Raw genomic sequence first — 25,322 nt, forward strand, 5'->3', positions numbered from 1 at the left:
TGTCAGGGATATTCCCCTCCTCAGTTTCTTTTGTTGGGTAGCTTTGTCTCTTTTCTCTTAGTTGCAAAAAGCCAAAGTTTGTAAAGCCATCCTCCTTTTTTGATTTCTAGGCCTGAGTGTGGATCGTCCTTGTGCCCGAGCAGTAAAGGTTGACTGCCCTTATCCACTGTCGCAGGTTACATCCAGAAATAATGTTGTGTGGGCTTTGAGTGAGCAGCGGGCCCTGCTATACCGGGAGGGAGTACGCAGCTTTTGTCCTGAAGGAGAACAATGGAAGAGTGATATTGTCAGGTAATGACACTGTGGTGGGACAGCGTCATAACCAGAATGACACAAATAATTGTTGTCAGTGTTGGAACTCCTTGATGTTTGAAAAAGTATTACCTGAACTCGTGTGTATACATATGTATATGTGTGTGTGTGTGTGTATGATGTGTATACATATGTATATGTGTGTGTGTATGTATATGTCCTTTAGTCTTTGTCCAGCCATATTCAGAGTAACTGGTGTTTTTCTGTCTGATGAATGACTGCTATGTAATGAAAGAAATTGCCGTAAACAGAAGTGGTAACACAATTAAAGCGAGTTTAAGAAAGTGGGAACAATTTTTAAAAGATCTCTATAATGTCTGTCAATATGATTTTTTTGATTAAATACTGTTTCTGTAATCTTTGCCATAATGGCTTTAATGAGCTGTCTGGATATTTGAATGAATTTGTCCTGAGATTAAATCTCAGCATTTTCTTGGTCATCCACACAGCTGGATACTACTTTTCCACTTCCCAGTCACAGATTTTTATAAATATTCTGGGTAACTGGTATTTAGCTTTGTAGTTGATCCTACGCTTGCGGTAGTTAGTTTGTGATAAGATTAGAAGCACTGAGTGTTTAGTGCTGGCTTTGAGAATCTAGAATATAGTTTCTCTTGTGACATCAGCCTGAAGCAAGTATAGGAAGAAATTCCAGTTCTTGTCATCATATGATTTTATCTTCTACTGAATATCCTGTTGTGAAGCTTTAACTTGTGTTACCTCCCAGCCTGGTATTTGGCTCTTGAAAAGTCTAAGGAAATATCCAGTGTCTTGTTCAAATCTGAAATTTGCATGTACTTTAATTAGTTTATTTAATGAAAACATCTGCTTGACCTATGCCTTAGGAACACTTAATGTTCTTGGGCTTTGTATTAAAATTGCAGAAAGCAATCTGTATTTCTTCTTAAATTGTTGAGAAAGGTTCTCTGAAAGAAATAGCATTGTTGGCTACCTTTTAAATGTCTGGTATGATCACCTGATCCTGTTGACTTTCTGAGCTTGAAAATTGTTTACTTATACAGGAAACTTATAGTCCTAAACTCAACATTTATCTTTGCCATATAGTTAGGTTGAGTTTTCTGTTTATGGTCCCTGAACTGCTAGTATCGTTCTCAGAATAGGTCAAAGAAGTTGGAGGAGATACATTTATGAAGCTGCTTTATCAAAAACTTAAAGAACACAGCTCTTTATTTCTTATTTACTGAACAAAATAGTTTTTGTTTAGTTTTACTGTTATGTATGCAAGTTTCAAATCTCAAGTGATCTTTGAAGGAGTAATTTTTGTTGTTGAATGGTTTTTACTTATGCAAACTAATAAAATTTGAATTACTGAATAACGGTGAAAATTTGAAATCAAATGTATTTTTGAGCTTGGCCACACTGAGTTCTATCATTTTGAACTGCTGTTAGCATTGTAACAGCTTCCTTAAAATACTGTAAGCATAAATTTGAAGTAAGGTTTTTAATTTTTTTACTTGTTTGCATTTCCAGTGAAATGCAAGCTTTGGAACCAGTGTGCATAACCCTTGGAGATCAGCAGACATTATGGGCTTTGGATATCCATGGAAATCTGTGGTTCAGAACTGGTATAGTTTCAAAGAAACCACAAGGAGATGATAACCATTGGTGGCAAGTAGGCATTTTTTTATTTTGCTTTCAGTTTAGTCTTTTACCTTGGGTTTATTATTTGTATTGTTTTCCCATGAGATTCTAAGATAAAATTCAGTGAATTGTTTGATATATTATAGCACTCTTTAGTCAATATATTAAGACAGCAGTGTGGCTATGGCTGAAATCCCTTGTCATGTCTGCTGTAAAAAAGGGGAAAAAAACATCCTGTGGTCATCCAGAGCAGCGTCACAGCAGTTTTCAAGAACACAAGAAATGCTCTACCAGGTCATATCAATGGTGCACGTAGCTTGGTATCTTAACAGTGGCAATAGGACATGCTGTTTAGGCAGAGTGTTCAAGTCTGGTTGCTGAATGCAGTCTCTTCTCTTGTCTTCCAGTACCCATCCTTTTCCTTAGCTAGATGAAATAAATAAGTAACCTTGCAAAAATGCTTTTATTACACATTTTTCCATTCAGTTGAGGTTTCTGCAAACCATGTGGGGCTGCTTCCTTTAGTTGCAGATCATGGCTGTAAAAACAAAGTTACTGCAAGTACTCCCTGGTATTGATTTAGAATTCCCAACTCTTTGTTTTCCCCAGCTTTTCTTATTTTCCCCAGAGATAGGTGTGAGGGAGAAGGCGGTACAAAGACAGTTAAACAGAAAATTTGGTTGTCTACATGTCTACCTAAGTTAAAAGAATTTCAGTTTATGTGCATATGTAATCTCTTCTTGCATATGGGCATTATGAATAGCTTGGCTTTGAGGTTATGGGCAAACTGCTTTTCTTTTTGTGCTCTTAAGCATTTCCTTCCTTTCTAGGAGTCTCCCAGAGTGTTGCCAACCTAGTCATCCATGACAGAACTCGGGCAATTGCTTATTTAGACCTCCTCCTGCCTTATGAATTAAAATGCCCCTGAGGTTGTTGTAAAGGAGTATTACATACAAGTTTTTGTGATGTCATTTAAATTGGTACACTACGCAAGTTTCTCTCTTCCTTTGGGAAACTGAAAATTCACCTCTTAGTTTGCAGAGTTCGACATGTTTTTAGGGGGAGAGAAGAGTCATCCCAAAACAAAGGGCTTTCTTAAAATGCAGAATTCAAAGTGGATTGTTGGGTAGGAGGTTTTGGTTCTGGTTTATTGTCAAGACTCCTACATATTCAAAATGTACTGGTTTTATTTTTTTCTTCCTACACTTTGAAGGTTTCTAAACTCTTGGTAGATTTCCTGTACATAAAGCACACACACAAAAAAAAAAGCTTCTTATGAAAGATTCTGCAGTTCACCCAAAAGCTTAACTAATTATCAAGAACGCTTTTTCTACCCCCCCCAGGTAAGCATCACTGATTATGTAGTGTTTGACCAGTGCAGCCTGTTCCAGACGATAATCCAGGCAACTCACCAGTGCAGCTGTTCCAGACGATAATCCAGGCAACTCATACAGTGGCAACAGCAGCTCAGGCACCTGTGGAGGTGGCTGATAAACTTCGAATGGCATTTTTTTCACAGCAGCTTCAGTGTCAACCCAGCCTCCTTGGAGTTAATGGCAGCGGAGTCTGGATCTCTTCAGGCAATAGTGTTTGACCAGTGCAGCCTGTTCCAGACGATAATCCAGGCAACTCATACAGTGGCAACAGCAGCTCAGGCACCTGTGGAGAAGGTGGCTGATAAACTTCGAATGGCATTTTGGTCACAGCAGCTTCAGTGTCAACCCAGCCTCCTTGGAGTTAATGGCAGCGGAGTCTGGATCTCTTCAGGCAAAAATGAATTCCATGTGGCAAAGGGAAACTTAATAGGTTGGTGTGCTTTTACATCTAATATTTTTAAGTTAAGAAAAATAAATAGGTGAAAGTAACTAACTACCGTTCTGTCACCACAAAAATTATCCACAGTGAGTCAGGGCAGCTTTAACAAACAGTTACATGTTTAAAAATTAAATGAAATGATTCCTTAGCATTTGGTCTTAAATACTTTCCCGTTTAAAGGGAAATATTTTTCATGGAAAATTCATTGTCCACAAGTGAACTGTGCACGTTACTCCTTTTAGTACCTACACTTGTCGCTTCTCTGGGGTGAGAAGGCAATCTTAAGCTATTGTACCTGTTGTATCTACACAATGGAGTCTGGTTCATGGTCGGTGTGACTATGCAAAACAGTAATGTTATGGTTTTACAGTGATAATAGAGGAATTGCTTTATTTCTTTTTCTTGCTATGTTTCTCAAAATAGAATTTTGATTTAGTACATTTCTTTGATCAGGTAAACACTAAGAATAGACCTAGAACATTGTCTGTTTAACCTCGTCACCAAATTGGTCTCCTGTTGGAGGCCATTAATCTTCTCCCTTCTCCTTTTCTGCATTCCCAGTTTTCTCTGTGTGTGTGTGTGTGTACATATGTGTGAGGAGGATGTTTTCTCCCCCCCAATAGTTTCTTGAAAGATTTACATAGAAAATCTTGTCTAGATGATATTTAATAATTGATTGCAATAGAATTTCATAAAAATGGTAACATTTTAAATAATAACAAATAAAAATTCAGTTTCATACTAATACCACTCTGTTCTTTCTTTCAAGGCACTTACTGGAATAATATTGTGCCTCGTGGTACTGCTTCTGCCACAAAATGGATTTTTGTGTTGGCTTCCACAGCTTCATCTAAAGAAGGTTAGTGAATCAACAGTGCAGGCATATAATATCTGATTTTTAAATAGAGTGGAATTGATGGTGTAAGTAATTAAATATCCTGAATGATTTCAGATTTTGGGTGCCTTTTCTGTACTCAGGGATCTAAAATACTTGAAGTAAGGTGGCAATATATCTGTAAAACTACCGGAGATAAAAAAAAAAAAGGCGGCATATCATTCACTCTCCCACCTTTGGTGTGGAGTGGCATCCAACAGAGAAACGGGTAATCCTTTAGGAGCAGTAACTTCCTAAATTGCGGCAGCATGAACTGCCATAATTTGTAATATGAAATCTTGGAGCATGCTATGCTGGAGTGCCTATACTAACCAAGTACATCTCTTGTCAGTGCAGTTATTGCAGCAAAATTGCACATTTTATCGGTAAAAGTGCAACCACACTAAGGAATTCAACTGCTAGTTACAATAGTTAGCAATTGCATTACCTAAGTACACTAGCTGTATTGGCAAAAATGTGTGATTTAGAGCTGAAAAGGAGTGTTGTTTTTCAAAGGCAATTATCAAGGATAAAGAAGAGCAAAAGAATAGAGAGACGTGATAGTGCACTGTTATGTATGTTTTCTCTCTATTAGTTTCTCTAAATGAGATGTTTTTCAAATGAGATCACTTACTACTTGATTTGAGAAAGGGAGTATTTGGGTGCCTAAATAAGGGCTTGGTGTGTGTATTTGTACTTCAAAATCTTACCCTATGAACATAGCCAAGAAGCTTTTGTTTTGTCTTCAAATGCACTGATCATTTTTTCAGAAGAAGCAGGTGTGTAAGTTTTCTCAGAGTGGATAAGGAATGATTTTAATAACAGAAATGTCCTTTCCATAGGAAGCTTTCTGTGGCTGTGCCAAAGCAACAAGGATCTGTTTTGTGTCAGTGATCAGAATCCTCAGTTTCGTCCTTCTACGGTGCAGCTGCCACCGGACGCTGAAATGGTGCACTACTCTGCCTGCCAGGATGCCATTTGGGGTTTGGATAGTCTTGGGCAGATATTTATCAGAACACTTTCATCCAGCTGTCCAACAGGGATGCATTGGACAAAATTGGATCTCTCTCAACTAGGTATGACAGTTTTATTGAGTAGACTATCTCTTAACTCCCTTAGCAGACAGTCAATATTTTCCTTCAGAAGTATCTTTTGGTTTACTGATATGGAATATTACATTTACTGGTTTAAATAGTACCTTACAATAATGGGCCTCACAGCAGAGGACTGTAAAACATCAGGAACAGCTATGGCTTTCAAAGAATGTTTCATTTAGCCTTTTGCTGGAGACAGCATGTTTACTATTTGCAAGATACTTTGTGTGTGTATGTGCTTCTTACAGTTTGTCAGTCTGAGAAAACTCGTCCTGACACAGTGCTGTGCAGGTGTACCAGTAGCTTTAACTAGTCTAGTTCTTGTACTACAGTGTAACAACAATCGTGTGGTCCTGGGCAGTTCCACACACAAGGCCCTGAATTTTGTGGTTAAATGTGTTCTTAACAGAGTGGTCAAAGCTTCATTAGGAAAAATTATGCTCCAAGAGTTGCATCATCTGTAAGTGATGCAGCTGATGACACACTTATGTTCAGGTTTATACTGATCTAATGATTCAGCATAATGTTAAGAACTTGCTGCTGGTTAACTGCTCTTTTTATTTGGTTAGGCATAAGACCAAGGTGGTTGACCGTGTTTTGATCATTAAAATATCCTCCCGGTTTGGCTCTGGGGTAATCAGGCCACTTGTCAGCTTCATCAGTAATATTCCAATTAGATTTATTTCCTTGATAGTCTGACTGTTAGAACATTCTTATCTTCATGCTAACCTGCATTCCTGTTTCCAGAGACAATAAAAGAAATTGAGACTATGCACCATTCTCGCACTGTTTTAAAAATAATTCAACTGTTTTGCAATTTTTCCCTTTTAATGGCAATGTTAATGACTGCTCTGAGAACAGACAAACAATTTTAACTTCACGGTTAAGGAAAGGCAGACATAGCTGGCAGATTTGAAGCCTCACGTACAATTTTAGTATGCAATTTGTAATACTTCATGGAAAACTTTTTAAAATGCGTCTCTTAATTTGTTTGCCAGTTATACACCGGGTTTTCAAGACCTGATGAATTGGTTCCAAATCACTAATCGTACCATAGTTTAAGCACTGCTTGATGCCTTTTACCTTCACTGACCTACAGGATAGGTTTGTCCACACTCTTCTTCTCATGTTGCTTAGTGGAGTTTGAAACTTTTCTCATGATACCATTGCTTTCCAGCAGTTTCGATAATAACTGTTTAACTGAAATGATAAATAACTTCATGCTATTGTCTGAAAATCTCAAAGCATTCATAAAGGAAATCAGTGTAATTGGTACTAGCTGACTGTAATATCTGGCTTGTGAACTTCAGCAGTTCAGAAGTTCAACCTTCACATTCGTCTGTTCCTGTTAGCTTCGTGGTGGTATTGCAGAAACCTGGGGGTGGGAAATACTTCAAACACTCCGCTTCACCTGTCACTGTGGGTTAATGCTTAAGTGTGAAAATGTTTGGGGCATTTTTCCTCCAATTAAATGCGTATGGTAGATCACTGCTGACAAGATAGTGCATATCCATGGTTATAATATAAGAGCCTTCATTTGCTCTAATGGGGCTGAAGAAATTGGAGAACTGTTGTTATTGTTCAGGTGTATGTTTAAGCTTACTCCTGAAGCATTGGGACTGTAATCTGGGGGGGCGGAGGGCGGGGGAAGCAAGTTGCTCTAAAATGCAATTTGGAATTCTGTATGGAAGTGATGGGGTTGTCAGCATTAATGTTGAAATACTCATATTATGTTGGGAGTATCTTCCTCTTGCCTTTACTCTATGTACTGGGAGTAGTATCTAGTAAATTATTTTGATTAGAGTTCCACTATGGGTATCAAGGTTTCTAAACACAGTAGAATGACCTTTAGGTTTCAAGAATAAACAATGCCTCTGAATAATGCTACTTTCTCTAAACAGTAGATGAATGTGGTTAGTGTGACCTTCTCCTAAGATAAAAACAGTAAGTGGGAGGAGGGAGAAACCCCAAAACATTTACATAAGGGCTGCATTTTTGAATATCAAATTGTACTGTAGACATAAATAATACCAGCTATGCTGAGTAGGTGATATGTGATTCCATGTTTGAGTGCTCTGATGCTTGTTTGGATCAGAACATCTCAACAGCTGAGACATCATGTGACAAAGCCATTACTTCGAGTCATACTTTGTTAGAAGGAACAATGAGGTTTTAAGTAAGATTTTGACTTTGTAGCTGAATGTCAAGCCCCTGCCTGCGAAAGAAAGTTGTTCTAGATGTTCTTATCCCAAGCAGTAGAAGTTTTTGTGTATAGTTTTGTCACTTGTTTTTAATATGAAGCTGTATGATTAAAGGAAATTTTGGGGTGAGATGAATTAATTTGAATTCCTATGATTCAGAAAGTTAAATAATTTTGGTTAATGAGAAGATCTGTTTACTATTACAGATAACTAGAAGATAAAGCTGTGTAGTCCTGTTGTTCCCTGTTCTTTCCCCAGCACGCCTTAACGACAGGGGATATTGTCTTCTGCAGAAATAAGTGCTTTAAACTTGCACTCTGTGGGATAAAATTGCACCCCCCTCTTTAAGGAATGTTGTATCTGATGCACTTTACAAGGATTTGTTGCCAGATTTCACATCACTGAAGAGAGAACTGTTACCAAGAATGGGATATCCCAAGCAGCACTTGCATGTTCAATCAACCAGCGAGGCCTATTTTTAGAGTCTTTAGTTTGGCGTCTGACCAGGGCATTCTTTCTGTAGTATATCTGTACTGACTGATTGGGTCTCTCTTTCTGTAGAACATGTTTTCCATTACTTAACATTGTGTTATCCCAACATTGGGAGAAAAAAAAAAAACAAATGTTACGTATATTACATCATATGGCTATTTTAAAATGAATGTGGAAGAGTAAGAGTTCTAGTTGACAGTTAACTAGCAGTTCTTTTAAGTCTAAAATATCAGGTATGCTTCTCTACTATCTTCGCAAACTTTTAATAGCAAGATTGATGGGTGCGATTGGGTATGCAAAAAACCCTCCATCCCTAAATTCCAAAACATACTTATTTGGCAGCTTTGTTTTCATTGCGCTGACTTACATAGGGTTAAAATACTGCTGCACTTCTGAGATAGGTGTAATAAATATGTACACTGTTGAATATAAATCCATTTGAAAGTCAGCGCCTTTATTTACAGATGTGACACTGGTATGTTAACACTGAAATGCATAATCCATATGCTCTCATATTTTTAAAGTGCTGGTAGCATTAGGAATGTTTTTTGCTGAATGTATTAGCAGATCAACACCTTTAAAAATCTGCAAGCATGGCCAGCTACAGAGAAAAGTTCACATTAGGTCATGTGAAAGTTTGTCTAGGCACTGATAACATTTGTCACAGAATGTTTCCCTGCTTGAATTCGGTTATTTTAATAGAGTATTTTTAGTGGGCTTTAGAAACTGCAGTATCCTACGACTAAAACATTTACTTTTAGATTTAAGAGAAATACCTCACATACACTACCTGTTGGTTTTATTCATTGTATCCAATGATTTTTTTCTCTCACAAGTTGTATTCACTTTTAATCATTTCTATGTGGCTGTGTTTAAAGCTAGTTTAATACAATCAAGTCTAAATAAAAGTTCTCATTAGCTGAATTTGAAAGGAAAATGCCAGGTTGCTAATAGTCTCTTTTTTATTAGGTGCTGTAAAGCTGATCAGCTTGACCTGTGGAAATCAGCATGTTTGGGCCTGTGACACCAGTGGTGGCATTTATTTCCGTGTAGGAACTCAACCTCTTAACCCAAGTTTGATGCTTCCTGCGTGGATAATGATTGAGCCACCTATACAGGTAAAATGTAGATTACAATTCTTTGTAACCCAGTGGTTTAGCTTTACGCATTTGAAAAAGAATAGTTTTAACACTCCTGTAAAACAATAGAGCCAGAATTTAAATGCGTAGCTTAAAACTGTGTCCCACGTTTGAATTCTACAGGATTTCTCTCTCTCAAAAACAAAAAAAAAGGAAAGAACCCCCAGAGTCTGTATAATGTACTCTGAATATGCTGCCTTATCACCGTAAGTCATCCCAAATTCATCTAATCGTTACAAATAACTTTAATATTATTTCTTTTTCAAAAGTGGAAGGTTTTGTTTTCCTTTCTATCCTTAATGAAAGTTTACTCTTCTCATAATACAGCAGCTTTATAGGCATATAGCAGAATTCAGCCTTGAACCATGTACTGAATACCTGCTGTATGCTAGCCGAGAGGCTGGACTGGCAAACAGCACAAGGCAGAGGGTGTGGGAAGGCTCTGCTCAAGTGGCATGGTGCTGAAAACACCTGCCTCCCTCTTCCTTTATCCTCTCCCTTGTGAGTTTGGGGTGCTTTCCAGGGTGCTGTGCCTGGATTTAGGGACTTTCCTTATCATCCAGCGGTGAGTAAGCGAGCAGTACAATTGCAGCTCCTCCCTTGTTCTTGATGTGGGCAAACTTTATATCCTTTCCACCTGCCAGCTGGGTGGATCAGAGTGGAAAGAAGCCCCCTAAAGTACCCTGGAGCATCTTTTCTGAATATACAGAATGGACAAAATATGTTTCTCCAGTGTCTGGTTCCTTTTTTAATCTCTCCTTAAACCTCAGTGCTTGCTGTCGTTGCTGCTCTAATACTTTGCAAGTTAAACTATGAAATGAGTGTGATTTCTGTGTCGTGGGTTGGGACTGCTGTAATGGATCTGACCTCTGACTACTGATTTAATTCTTTGCTACGTGGCACGAAATCACTTGAACAGTCTGCTGATCTAGCACAGTAGCACTGGATGTGTTTGCATACTTGGTTTACCTTTTATAATGTTACAGAATTTCTCTTGAAGATTTTGAAATGTGTGGTACATAAAAAGGAAAGGACATATTAAGAAATAAAAGTAAATCTCTGGCAGTGGAGTTGCAATAGTTTGGTTTTTACATCATTTACTTCTAGTTCTGCTTATCTCTCATCAGCCAATTATTAGCTCCTCCTGTGAATCTCAGGGTGTAACAGCAAAGAAGGGCAGGGAAACAGTGAAATGAAACTGCAGATTTGCATCCCATGAGTTAGCACAGCACTGGTTAGACGTGTTCTTCTGTGCTGGGAATGTGAAATTGCAGAAATTGCACCTTGTTTTGCAGAATAGCAGAACAGACTGATAAGTAGCAATATCACTTGCAACAAGGGCTAGGTTACATTGCTCATTCTTTGTGCGCTGCAAGTGGGTCTTTCTGATGTAATCTGTAAGAGAGAAATTTTTCCTGCTAACGGGGTAGGGCAGCAGGTAGAGGAGACTGAGGATATCAGTGATGATGTCTTCCATAAGGGTAGTATTCTTAAAAAGGGGGGAAAACACATTCCAGGATGTTCCACTTAAACTGAGTTTGCCAAGAGACAGAGAATTAAACTTGTGTCGTATTTTCTTACCAAAGATTTGTCTATCCAGGAAAATAGCCCAAAAAGCCGTTTTCTCTACACTGATACTATTTTGTCTGTACTAAGTGCATTCTCTACTCCTCCACTGAAGTAGATTAAACTACTCAATACAAAGGTGGTTACAAGAAATTGGGATTTGCCGTGGCTCATTATTTAGCAGTGACTTCCTTATGTAGAAAGTCTTTAATTGGACAAGGCTGAAAATCAAATTATTTCCTACTAGCTTATTGAGGAAGCTGGATGATGTTGCATTCCAAAATGATAACCTTCTGATACCCAGAGCAATGTCATTCTCGTTCCTGTTATCTTGCCAACACCTGATGTTGCAAATTTAATGAGTCAATATGAAAGGGCAAAAATTCAAACATTGCTTGCAGAGAAGATGAAAACTCATGGGTTACATGCTTGTTTTGAGACAATTCCAGCATGTTAAAACAAGTCATTAAAGTACTGAAGGAGCAGCCATTCATGCATTTAAAAAGGCTTAATGCAAAATAAGAAAATATGTGAACTTTAAAATGATTTTCAAATGCTAGCTTAGTGTTTGGATAACAAATACAACATGATGGCTGATATTCCGTGAACAATATTTGCTTATTAGCAGCACCTAACTGTTATCTGTCCCTTAATTGACTTTGACACAGTTCATGCTGCATCACTTGATCTTCAGAACAACAGAAATACTGAAAGATGTATTTGTGAATGATTCAGTCATTTTCTGTTTGAAGAAGGAAATCAAAATTGCCTTTCACTTGCTTTAAGTACAGGAGCATTCTCAAATAACGTAATTTAAAACCAGCTATGGATATTTCATTCCCTAGTAAATGTCAGAGCCAATATGACTTGCCATATCCCAGATCTCATGACTCATGAGCAGCTCGTGAGCAGCTACAGACTCTGCTTTTATGGTGTCACTTCTCGTTAAAGGAGTGCTGCAATTGGACAGCATCCATCTTTGCAAAACTTCACAAAGGTATTCAGAGACAACAATTTTGATGAGATTTTACTCATGCTAAAATCAGTGAATGTAATTTAAGTTCTTTGCTCTGTGATGCTGTATGTTTTGTTTTGTTTTTTTTAATCTAGACTAAAACCATTCTCATTTGTTACTCTTCCCTTTTTAACTGCATACTGCAGCATCCCTTGAGATGAAAAATAACATTTTATGTTGTCTGCCCTCCCTCTTCTTTATTTTATCCAACACTTCAGAAGTGGTTGACAACATCATTACAGTATCTTGAGCAGTAGTAGTTTACGTGTAGATGTTTCTGTGCTTCATCCATTCTGTTCTGCAGTCTTAGAAGTCAAAATAATTATGTAGTCAAACAGCTTTTTGGAAGCTACTTTAAGGACATTGACAAAGCTGATCAAAATTCTTTGATGAAATGATTTTAGTCCAGGAAATAGAAAATGGTTTTCATTCTATTGTTAATATACAGGATAAAACTATTATCTGCTGTAGCATGCCTCAATATACATTAAATTTAATTCAAAAAATTTGCAAGAAATATATTTATGATTTATGTAGATACTATAGAGTATGTTTCTAGATGTGTGTGCATGTATGTTTATGAAGATTTAATGCTTTTCAGATTTCTGACCTAAAGAAATAATAATTTAAAATCAAATATAAAATTAATATAGGCAATAAGACTAATTTGGGTGATTATGGAGTAGAAGTTGATCAAAAGTTCAAAATCATCAGATTGCTTTAAAAGGTCCCCAGAAGTTGAACGCTTGTTTGAAAAGAATTCTTTCAACATTTCAGTTTTGATTTTTGGCACCTTCTGAAAAAGATGCAGAGACAAAATCTGATCTTGAGAAATGCTCACTTCCTGCAAGTACTACTTAACATTAAAACTGGCCTTAAGAACCACCTTCTCAGATTTCCATTAAGGGATCTATCAGATAAGCAGAACTTTATTTAAGAGGATTAAAGGAAACAAAGATCACAACAAGTATTTGTAATGAGTGACCAATCATCTGTCGCTTGTAAACAATCGTTCTTACTCTAAAAGTAGATCAAACATTTTATTAATTGCCATTTGCTTAATTAGAATCATAGAATCATTTAGGTTGGAAAAGACCTTTAAGATCATAGAGTCCAACCATTAACCTAACACTGCCAAGTCCACCACTAAACCATGTCCCTAAGTGTCACATCTACACGTCTTTAAAATACCTCCAGGGATGGTGACTCAGCCACTTCCCTGGGCAGCCTGTTCCAAATTGAAAAAGCAATTTTATTAAATCGAGAGGTTTATTTAAATATCCACTTAGCTTGTCCGAACTGTAGAGTGAAGGGGGTTTATTTAAGGAGATGTTTGCTATTTGGCTACCGTGTAAAACTTCCGTTGATCCTTTGTTCCTAGGGTCTCAGCAGAAGAGTACCGCTTCACTTAGTTTGCCATAAAATGGTCTCTTGCAGTATGTGCATTTGAAGCTAAAGAAACTTTTGATTTACTGCTCTTCCCATAAACAACCTAGTAGTTGTCTCTTTATATTTTAAGCTTGATATCATAGGTAAGAGAAGTTAGTCGAAATTCTTACTGATCTAGGAGAAGCTATTTTTTTTCCTCACACATACACGCAAAAAGAAATTAAGGCTGTTCACACTTTCACTGTCATTCAAAAATTGTTAAAACTACAAAGCAAATGGTAGTTAAAAATATCATTTGAAATTTAGGAAATTTCTCTGTAATTCTGCAAGACCAATACATGCTAGATTTCATTTCTTTTCAATACCTTCCTTTGTCTTAATCTCTGTTCAGTGTAAGGAGGTTGGTTGTGCCTTATGGATGAGCGGTGACTTGTTAGAAATGGTTGTCATGATCTTTGTTTCCTTTCCTCTCTTTAAATAAAGTTCTGCTTACCTTACAGAACACTTAATGCAAATCTGGAGACTTTCTTCCTCTGCCATCTGCCTTGCCTTTGCATTTTTCAGTGAGGTTTCTATTATTATTAAGGCCAGTTTTGTGTTAAGTGGTACTTACGGGAGGAAGCGGTGAGCACTCCTCAAGGTCAGATTTGCCATTACATCTTTTTTGGTAGGATTGTTTTCACTAGCACTGACTAGCTTGCATTACCTAGCTGTTGCACAGATATCCTCTGAGTTGATATGAGTTCTACTTCGGACTACTAAGACGAGGTGCAGAGGAAGTATCTTCCTAGACCAATTCTGCTTAGGTTGGAGAGGTAATACACGCATTAAACCTTCTGGTTATCTATAGACCAGACTAGCTAGCCTGTTCTTCTGTATATCTTTACTTATGTGAAGCCTCCTGAAGACATTAATAGGGAGAGGATTTTCCTGGAGGGCTGCACTTCTCAAGATGATGTAGAGAAAAACTGTTTGGCAGTAGTCAGAGTAGCTTTATCGAGGTGGGTTGCAAATAAGTATAGGAGATCAAAGCTCCCACTGCAGTGTATTTTGTTTAGCTGATTTAGAATGCCATAATGTTTAAGTTCAAATGTGTATGATTCTTCACAGACATGCCTTTCTTAAGAAATCGTAAGTTACATAAAAGGTGCTTTAGATACTGAAAAAAATGCAATTCCAGCATTTTTACTAAAGTTGCCTCACGCCAATTCCATTGCTCAGTTCAGTGCTTATTATCTTCTTTTGTTGCTAGTTAAGAAAACTGCTGTCGCTATATTTCACTATTTTTCTGCTTTGGAGTTTTAGCCTTCTGATACTTGTTTTAAGGCATTGCTATTGCCGTGTTCAGAAAAGCGTGCATGTAGTCTGTCACATGAGATAGCAATTATTATCAGCACCAGAAGCTTCAGATCACAAAAAGTGCACAAAATGAGATACACCCAGAAAACTGAGTAGACGATCCTTCTGTATCCTTTCGAAATACGATCTCAAGGTGGTATATTTGCTCTTTGACGAGACTAGCTTACGCTGAAAACAAAAACTGTGGGAAGGAGAGCCTTCTGTTTTCATACTTTCATTTGTTCAGTGCTAGAAACATCCTCACATCTGTACTCTTCCAATGTGCCCATATTTTGGTTAGCTAACACGGAATTATATATTTAATTATTTTTCAGAGAGATTAAGAAGTATATTTAACATTCAGTTGGGTAAATAAAGTAACTACAATTATCACTGAATTTTGAGAGTTTTTCAGAATTCTATTTAAAAATAAAAATATAATGGTGTAAAAATTCATGGGTAAAGGATACACATCTTGATTTAGCAAGCAAGTGCCTTGGTTTCAGTGGAGCTGTTCGTGTGCTTGCAGGTAATGATAGCCTGAAGTATTTAATAAATAGGAGTCCTTGAAAAGTGATTTTGAGAGACAGTCATAAAAAATTATTTGGGCTAGTATAAACTATGAGTTTTGGGGATTTCTTTGTTTCATTTTCGTTAAAGCTACATCTGCATGTTCTGAATTGTGGTTAGAGCAGTTCTTGTTTTTTGTGTGACTGAACTTCAGCTTGCTTGATTTTAAAAGCTGTGGGGGGCTGGATCCAGCTGACAGGTTTGTGACTGGGGGCTTAGCTTTTGTGAAGTAAGTTGGGGCAGCAAAGGTGGGTGCTAAGCTCAGAGTGTATGGTCAGTGCAGAGAACTTCAGTGAGCCAACAAGTCCACACAGAGTAAGGAGACATCCTGGGATAACTGCTGGGCACATCAGACCCTTCGACCTTGAATTAGGAGCTTGGAGGCCCCTCCCCATGCTGTATTACTGCCTCCCTATTTTATGATGATGATGTAAGCAGACGAGATGCTGACGACCTCTCTTTGCAGACCAGCCTAGCTATCAGTTGCCTTCTCAGGGAGCTGGAGGGCTGGGTTATGGTGTATCTCCTGCTCTGATGGCCCTTCTACAGAACTGACAAATAGTCTGGTCTGTAGGAAGACCCTGTCTACTGAACCCAAGTCTAGCGAAGCTGAGAAGTAAGCAAGGCAGAGGAGGTTGGACTATAGTAAATGGATCATCTCTCTGGGAGGCAGTGACTTAATTTCTGATCCCTGACCCCTGGAGTACTGTTGTTTTTATCCAGTAGTGTAACACATTACATAGCCTTGTATTTAGGGGCCACACTTTACCTGGGACAGTACTTAGTCCAGAGCTTTAGCACTGGATGAGTACTACTAGATGAGTAGTAATTGTTGTATCCTGAGTGCACTTCCAGTGTTCCTGTGGCTTATAGGATGTATTTTGCATCCTGATAGATTGTAACTTTTCAGAATTGGTCAACATTTGTTGATTTTTTTTTTTTAAACACACCCCCACCCCCTCCACCCCCCCAAGTTTGTAGGGTTTTCTTTTACAGGTGCTTTGGGTGTGGGTTTTTTTTCCCCCCTCTGGTTATGTAAATGAATTGTAACACATAAAGGTTATATGCATTTGTTCATAAAGCAGTGCAGTAATGAAACAGGAATTTCTGTTACTATCAAAGGTGTGTGGTGTTTTCATCGCAAATGTGTTAAATAACATGGGCAAACATTAAAAAGCAAAATGGCAGAAAAGGCAACAGTTTAATAACTGTTTAAAATTGTCAGAGCAAAGCAGAGCTGAGGCTGAACTTAAAAATGCATGGGTGTTTTTACCTTACAAAAATGCTTTACTTTCCTTCGTAAAGTATTTAAGTTTCAAAAACTAGAGAGGTGGACTTTACTGGAATAGCCTGCGTGAGAGGGTGTTTTACTGATGCTTGTTAAAGGTGTGTTTTTAAAAAACAAGATGAAAAAATGCCTTAGTTACTTAGAGCTTTGCTTATACAAGGTTTTTATTACCTCGTACTAAATTATGTTCTGTTTCATGGGAAGTTTTTGCACGTAGTGTTTACTTAACATACATTTCTGTAAAAACAGTTGTTCTTGTCCCAATAGTTCAATTTTTCAGTATGTTATTAAAAATACCTGTAGTGGTAATTGCAGACATCTTACCATCTCCTACACTACAGTTTATAATCTTAGGTATAAGACAGTGTGACCAGAAGACAGTTGGGCAAACCTGAGTAGGCCTGTAGTTTGTATGGTCTTTAAAGTGATTGCATTAAATTTTAAATTTTTTTTTTAAAATGCTTGTAAGGAACAGTTGTACTAAATATTTTGAAAGTATTTTATGGTTCTGTTGAGCTTTATCATGTTGAATGGTCGCATGGGTTTGGCATGACCTTTTCTAGGATTTGATGCCATGCGTTGTAGTCTTTCCCGTGTTTCTGTGAGAAAAACCCTTGGAATAAAAAAATTTAGAGTTGACAAAGGAGAGGTCAAGGAATTGACTCCTTGACTTTGCCTTTTCTTCCTGATTGTGCTAGCCATAGGCTGGAGATATCCAACTAAGGCCCTTGTCTGTTTATTCACGAAAGGCAGAAAGTGGGGAAAGGGTCATGTTGTTATTCTAAGGCTTCTGAGGAAAATAATGCTCCAGTTTTTTAGTCAATAAATAATAATCTTTCTCTGACAATTCAATGGCAGCATTACTGAAGAACACGTGGCTTCCAGGAAGATTAAACATAGATTCATCTTTCCTGGTCTTGTATGTTGCCTTGAACGTCTCTGCGGAGAAAAAAGGGGCACTTAATTTAGCAAGCTGTTCTCTTCAAAAATCTGAATGCAAAACGTTCTGGTCAATACCGCTCCTGTGTTGCTCATGCTTTCTTGATATCTCTAATGCTGAAAGTGCTTTACAACCTTCATTCAAATGGAGCTCAGAAAATAACATGCAAATAGTTAGGCCTATTTTAGAGGAGGGTCTCTCTAAGTTGCATTCTTTGTTTGTTATACTAGTTAATAGGGTCTGGATGTCTGTTAGCCATGAAAATAGTCAGATTAGTCTGATATACAGATAATGCTCAACAGTGTGAGAAGCATCTCTGATCTGACCTTCTTGCAGCCTGGCCTGGACCAGCTGTCGGTGCTTCTGATTTGTCTTTTGAAGGTGAGGAGAACATTTGTGCTGCTTGTAGTCACCAACCTGTTCTGGAACGGATTGGGCTTGGACAGGCTGAGAATGTTATGTTTAGTCTTCCTCGTCCTGGATATTTGCAGCAGAACAGAGATAGTGGAGGTCTGCTGATACATGGACTCTCAGCTCCTGAAGACTGATGTGGAAAATGTACTGATGCCTTTTTTGTATGCGTGTGTGTGTTTGTCCTTTCCTTCTTGACAGGGAAGTTGAACCACTGTGTTTTGGGTTCAGCCGTGACTGAAGTAGTTACAGTAAGACAAAACTTTTTAGTAGTAGGTTGGGGGAGAGGGGGGAACTGCATTAGTTTTTACTTTGGATTTTGTTTGATACTGTTGTTTAAATGAAGTTCTTACACTGAAGCTTATTTCTCTGTGGTTTGCAGAAAGAAAGGAAGTGACTTGCACAGAATTATAAAGCTAATGGACAACTTTATAACTTAAATATGTTTAGCACAGACACTATTTCTTGATACCATTTAACAATTTGTTGGTTAAGTGCTTCCTTCAAGATTACTTCATTTTATCAGCACTGTTTTCTCATCAGACACGTGGGTGCTAGCAAACTATTTTTCATTATTTTTATTTGTAGCAGACAAAGGTATTCACAGCTCTTAGTATGTAGTTTTAAATGTTGAAAAGTACATAGTTGGCATGTGTTGCAGTCCATGATTGTAGTGGGAAATCTTCAAAAGACAGAGAGCGACTAGGGTTTTTGTAGCTGAGGTGCAAGACTAGAGGGCACGAAGATCTGCGTTCTGTTCTTGGCTAAAACGGTCAGTGTCCTGAGATTTTTTGAGTTTAGAAATTTTTGGCACCACAAGTAAAAGGAAGACAGTGTTCCACCATTTTTCGTCAGGTAACACTGAATCCATTAATGCTCCATAACAAATCGATCTCTCAGTGATGAGTGTTGTGGATAAACCTATAAACAGAGTTTGGTGTGTCAGCGCCTGAGGAGGAAGGCTGAGAGACTGGTGAGAGACCCTTTAAAATTCCAAACTCTTCAGTAAATTACAAATACGACATATTTCATGGTCAAGGTATATAAATCTCATGAATGCTATTGGAAGTTAAACCAGCTAAGAAAATGCTATGCTGAAATAATTTATTAATTTTCATGGTTATCGGTCTCTGAAATGTTATCAGCAGATTTATAAATTTGCACAGATATCTCTCCTTACTGCTATGAGAGAACTCTATTTAATCTTTAACTGCAGCTGTAGAGATCTGTTTCTTGTTATATAGATTATAAAATACTTAAAGCATGCTTATGGTAATTAAAACTTAGTGAAAATGAGGGATATCTGAGATGATGTCAGTATGATTGTTCCAAAAAATGGTACATTATGTCAAGAAAATTTTAAATTAAATTTATCCACCCTACTGTGGTAGCCATGAGAACACCTTTTTGTTGTAGATGGCTGCTTTCTGGGTAAAAAAAAAAAAAACAAACCAACAAAAACCCAGAGGTAAAACCTCTGCAACAGGCTCTAAGAATTGCCTGTACTTGTTTCCCAATGTCTTGTCACTGTTTTGTGCCAAAAGCTGCTGTATATGATCATATCACTAGCTGTCCTGCCAGTTGTGCTGTTTACTGTCTGTTTCACAGCAGAAAGCTGCAGTGGAGGGGGGGGCAGTTCTGTTAAGAGCATTGAATGCTGCCATCAGTGTATTGCCTGGATCCCTTATAACGAGAGTGAGTAGGAGGATTGTTTCATTGATGCGAGTTTATGAGAAAGACCTAAGTAGCCTGAAAAAGGAAGAGAAGCCAAAAGTGAAATACCCAGAGAGGTAGGGAAACCTGATGAGGAAACAGGAGCTCACTTAGAAAAACAAAGAATGAGAAAAATTTTTGGCCAAGCTTGTAGAGATGTTACTTTGAATTTGATAATTTCCATTTGTTTCTTAGATTTGTTGGTGCTGCAGAATAGGGTAGAGGTAATTGCTTTGATTATACTTGAACCTGTAGTGGTATCAGAAGCAATCTAGCTGAGCATCATGCAGCTCCTTTCATACTACCCTTTTGGGGTGTTTTGTCTGCTTTTCTTAGCTTCCACTACCTATAAATCTGTGGTGATGCACAGGCTTAGGTACTAGGTGTAAGCGCTCCATAAGTCTTTCTAGATGGAAATACTCCTCCAGTTCTTTCTCAGGGAATTCTTTTCTAGACAAATGACAAAGAGAGGAATGGGGTCCTGACATGGAAGAGTGGAGAGCAAGGTGCACAAATCTCAACAGTTCAGTAACAAGGGACACACCAAGCTGTTTGGCACAGTTTGTGAAGGACTGTAGTTAGAACATGAAGTGTATTGCAGAGGTGGAGCATAGACAGACACACTGGCAATTCGTGGTGTGAAGGAGATGGGGGAAGAGTGGCAGAAAGTCCTAAATCTGAGGAAGATGTGACTGTGGTAGAATAACATTGCGAGGAGAAGGAGATAAGTAGATTTTAAAAGAAAGAAAGAAAAAAAAAAGGCAAAGATCTCTTGTTATGTGCAGTAATATTCAGTCTGCACAAGCTATTAATTGCACAGCTTCCTTACTTAAAAACATGGGACTACAGGAGCAGAAATATGGAGAGGGATGTGATGAAGTTGGAAGCAGCACAGTAGTGAGGCACACCCACGACAGTGGTGTGGGGAGGTGAACAGGGTGAAGTAGGAAAGAGTCAGAGCCAAAGTAGCCATAGAAAGAAGCAAATAAAAATGGAGGGGAGAAACAGGAACAGGGCCAGGAGTGAGGATAACTTCCAGTGAAGAGGCAGCAAGATCAGAGGGGAGAGTTGCATGGGGTTTTGGTGGGGTGTTTTGTTTTTGTTGTGGTTTAGGGTTTTTTTTGTTGGTTGGTTTTGGATTTGGTTTGGGAGGGGGTGTTGGGTTTTTTGGATTTGTGGTGGTGTTTTGTGTTTTGGTTTGGTTTTTTTATGATACAGTAGTTTAGTTTATTTGTAATACGGCAGAATACCAGTTTGAAAGTCGCTAGGCAGTTATATATTTTATGTAGTCAACACTCTTGAGAGTGTTGACTACACTGTTGACTACACAAAACACTCTAAGACAATTAGTCTCTTACTGTAAGTGTTCAAACTGCAGCAATTGTGAATTTACTGTGACCAGAGGTAGACACTTCATCAAGCCTCTACCAGCCTCAAGCTTCCTATGGAGGACAAGTACCTAATGAGAGCACAAACGTGAGAAGGTAGTCTGTCAAAGGCCTTGCAACCTGAATAGACAGGATTGATTTGGTGATGCATCTCAAACTTGGTTATAGCTGGGTCAGACACATGTTAGCACCAGAATTTTAAAAGCAAGAACAAAGCAGGTAACTGTTATGTGCACAGAAGGCCCATCTGGGACTGGGTTGTGTGCTTATATACACATGCAGATTATGCTTCTGTATTCCTAGTCTTATACATGCAAAGAGCTGCTTGCTCTTGTATTTATCACACTGGAAATTCAGCTATGCCTATGAGGCTAAAGCAAGAAATGCAGTGCTTCTTTGTGACGTGATCATGTATTTCAGGGCATCTTACTGCCTTCTTCAGTGCCTTTATTAGGCTAGTGTGGAGAAAACCTTTTTTTCTTGTTCTTATCTGCGTTATTTAAAGTACGTGTTTTGCAGGATATTTGCATTGGCTAAGCCTGTTGGCTGCTACATTTTGCTACAAAATCATCGTCTTTGACATCTGTAAAATGTTGTGGTCAGTAACACTGATTTTGAACAGTAGTTAAGGCAAATCTCCATAGAAGCAGGTAGAGTAAGGGCTTGCCTGGGAGCAGAATGGGACGTGTGTTTCACTTGGGTTTGCCAACAGATAGTGTTGTGGATACTCTGCTGCAGGTGTGGCTGCTCCAGTACTGCGGTGGTCTGCAATGAGTTCCACGGTTGTATTCCTGTAGAATGGAATACAGGGAAGAAGGCAGATCGCCATTTCATTGCAAAGAGGAGACATTCAGACTCTAAAAACGTACTGCTTGTATACGTTTAAAAATAAAGTGCAGATTTAGTTATGTCAGGAAAACTTTCAGGAAGGCAAGAGGAAAATATTGCACTTCGTGTGTTTCGGTGGAAGAGTTCCCTCTTCAACTTGCGATTGAAACTGTACCTGATTGGAATAACAGTGGTTAAGCAAATACTAATAATATTAGACTCAGATGCTGAATATTAAATATGAATATCTTTATCAGTAACTTTGGGTGACATTTGTTCATGTTCCTTTTCTATTTAGGAAGGGATTGACTTTTTGGGAAATCGGTAATTTTGTACAATGACAAATAAAATGTCGGTTAAATTTCTTCCTGTCTTTAGTATCTGATAAATAATTTACTTCTCTTGTGTACTTCTGTGAAGAACAAGTGATACAATAGTACAAAGTTTAAATACTGTGCTTAATTTTTATAGCCAGTAGGAATCAACTTGGTCAGCATTCATTCAAGTCCAAATGATCAGATGTTGTGGGCAATTGATAGCAAATGGAATGTCCACGTACGAGTTGGAATTACAGATGAAATGCCTGTAGGCACTGATTGGGAACACGTACCAGGTAAAAATTAATGCATCAGTTCCTTATTCTTTCTGCCATTTTCTCAGTGTTGTTTTTTTGTTTTGTTTTGTTTTTCCTGTTGCTTTTTAAATTGGCTAACAATGCTTAAATCAAATATTTTTCTCAGCAATCAAGTGTGCTTATTTATAGGAACATAGTAAAGTATTTGATGAGGGTTATCTTTTAAAGAAGACCTTGGTTTTACTTAAAAACACTAAGTAGTTAACTGAAAAGAAATCTGATCTTTTTGATGAATTTCTGTTGTGAGTTATTTTTGGACATGAGGAAAAATTTCTTTGCTGAAAGAGTGGTTAAACATTGGAAGAGGCTGCCCAGGGAAGTGGTTGAGTCCCCATCCCTGGAGGTATTTAAAAGACGTGTAGATGAGGCGGTTAGGGACATGGTTTAGTGGGCATGGTAGTGTTTGGTTGACGGTTGGACTCGATGGTCTTAGAAGTCTTTTCCAACCTCAATGATTCTATGATTCTATGATTTCAGGCTGCTGCCACTGAAGTAATAAATGGTACAGTTCCCTTTCAGTTAGAACTAAAGCAGTATTCCTAAGCAATAGGAGACTACTGAGCTGTGGGAAGTTTTGTATTTAAATGTGATACAACATGGGGTTCCTATCTAGACGTGGCTAACAAAAACCTAATGCTATTTTGCACATCTTTCTATTAATCCTGCATGCTGGATGCATTCTAGATTACGTAATTACATTTTTGCCTTGCCTGTAAATAAAACTAAATTTTAGTTGTTTCTTTCTAAATAACTGTGTATTGATACTGTCTGCTTTTTAAAGATTTTTCACTGCATAAATGCATGGCACTTAGTTGCGGAGTACTTGCTTTCTTGTGACGAGGAAAAAAAAAGTCCACAATGTCTATAATGTTAACCATTTTTAGGCAAACTAGAGTTACAACTGTTGGATTATTCCCCATGTGGTAGTAAAATACAGCACAGGCTCTAAAAGTATGTTTATGAAGATCCTCTAATTGGTTGTTGCTTGTGGCTGTGGCCACATAACAAAATGTATCCACAGTGTGATATCCTTGTGGTCAATAGATGCAGTGAGTACCAAGTCTGCAATTAAAAAGCTTTTTTGTTCACCAGTGCTTCATGTGCTGCAAGTGGCCTGCTTCCTGATACTCTGTTTACACAGGGCCAGATGCTCAGATTCGATTAGCATCTACTCTGTTCAGCTTCCCTAAAGTCAGTGTAAGGAGATAAGTAGTCCTAAATTGTCGTCTTGCCAATCCTTTCTTAGAAAGCCTCCTGGAAAACTGGGTATTTCTTTGTGCCTTTTATAATGGAGAGTTCTTCTCTAGTATTAATATAAGAATATATAAAAACTGTTGTAGTCTTGCCGTCTTCTCTTAATAAACTTTTCTGCAAGTGTAATTAGTATATGAGAAAGCCTGTGATTATTCCCTCTTCATGTCCAATTATCTTTAGGTTTGCAAGCTTGTCAGCTGGCTATAAGTACAAGGACCGTTTGGGCACGCTGTCCAAATGGAGATGTAGCTCGTCGATACGGCATTACTGACAAGAATCCAGCAGGAGACTACTGGAAGAAGATTCCTGGAAATGTCTCACGTTTAACAGGCAAGTTGGTTCTGCATGACAGTCCAAAACATTGTGATGCCTGCTTTGATTCTGCCTGATGATGCTCAAGCTGACCATGTGCAGGGAGAGCTGCATACTCTAAATGCTTTGTTGACTGTGAGAGTTTCACCAATGGTGCTTTTATCACATTAGTATAAAACCTTCTCTGGGTATAATTAGGAAAATAGATCCAAATATTATTTATTTAATGTTTATAATTGGAGCCTGCTACCTTAATTAAAAGATGGACAATTTATGCTTTGCAGTGACCCCTCTAGATGAATTGTGGGCGATCAGTACTTCAGGATCCCTTCTCCAGCGCCTCACTAAGACCTTTAGCCATTCCCATAGTTTGCAGAAAAGCAATGACACTTCTGTTCTGCTTCACACTGATGATTTTGAAGATGAATGGGAAGTGATATGAAGTCTCTCAAGCTTGTGAAGCAGTGAAAAAAACAGAACAACAGAATTTCTGTAATGTATGTACAGAATGTTGGATCTAAAAGCCACTCATATTGGACCTGTGATATTAGCACTTTTGTATTGAAAAACTGACCTGTTAAATAGCCTCCAAGCTGTGAGTTCTGATGTTTGTTCCATTATCTCTTGGGAGATTCTTTAGGTGTGGCATACTGCAATTGTTATACTGTACTACTGTAGAAGCTCCTTTGGAAATATAACTCTTAAGTTAATCTTATTAGCAATGAAAGTGACTATTTCACAACAGCATGCAGACTAATACATGTGTACTTATTTTGAGAAGGAATTCTGTTGCATTAAATATTTCTCTACAGCAGAAACATTAAGCATTTCTCAATTTCTTCTTGTACTTGGAACTCCAAACTGATGGGAACGCTCTCCAACTATTGTACATATATTTAGAATTGTTTTCCCTTGCAGCATGAAAGAAAATATGGCAAAGTATTTCCTAGTAAGATCTCAAAACATCATGATTACACGGCATTGGTGTTGAAACGAACTTAGTTTGATCCATTTCCATATAAATATCTGCAAGGCTATACTAACCTTCCATTTCTAGAAATGTGGTTCATAATTTGGCTTCATTCACAAGGGAGAAGTTTGGATTACACCTGATATCAGGGGGACTTTTGCCCATTTCACACAGCCA

General features: G+C 38.0%; 1 protein-coding gene across 1 annotated transcript in view; it reads left to right on the plus strand.

Moving 5' to 3' along the window:
* Positions 1-24,994, plus strand: part of TECPR2 (tectonin beta-propeller repeat containing 2) — a 38,816-nt gene extending 13,822 nt beyond the window's left edge. The window contains exons 11-20 of the mRNA XM_009280849.2: positions 111-291; positions 1,804-1,945; positions 3,258-3,317; positions 3,540-3,720; positions 4,499-4,588; positions 5,446-5,679; positions 9,360-9,508; positions 22,447-22,588; positions 24,044-24,193; positions 24,460-24,994. Of these exons, the coding sequence (XP_009279124.1) occupies positions 111-291; positions 1,804-1,945; positions 3,258-3,317; positions 3,540-3,720; positions 4,499-4,588; positions 5,446-5,679; positions 9,360-9,508; positions 22,447-22,588; positions 24,044-24,193; positions 24,460-24,617 (1,487 nt within the window). The 3' untranslated portion in view covers positions 24,618-24,994. The remainder of the gene's footprint in view (positions 1-110; positions 292-1,803; positions 1,946-3,257; positions 3,318-3,539; positions 3,721-4,498; positions 4,589-5,445; positions 5,680-9,359; positions 9,509-22,446; positions 22,589-24,043; positions 24,194-24,459) is intronic.
* The last annotated feature ends 328 nt before the right edge of the window (positions 24,995-25,322 follow it).

Source organism: Aptenodytes forsteri, unplaced genomic scaffold, assembly GCF_000699145.1.
Source record: "Aptenodytes forsteri isolate BGI_AS27 unplaced genomic scaffold, ASM69914v1 Scaffold193, whole genome shotgun sequence".
Lineage (NCBI taxonomy): Eukaryota > Metazoa > Chordata > Aves > Sphenisciformes > Spheniscidae > Aptenodytes > Aptenodytes forsteri.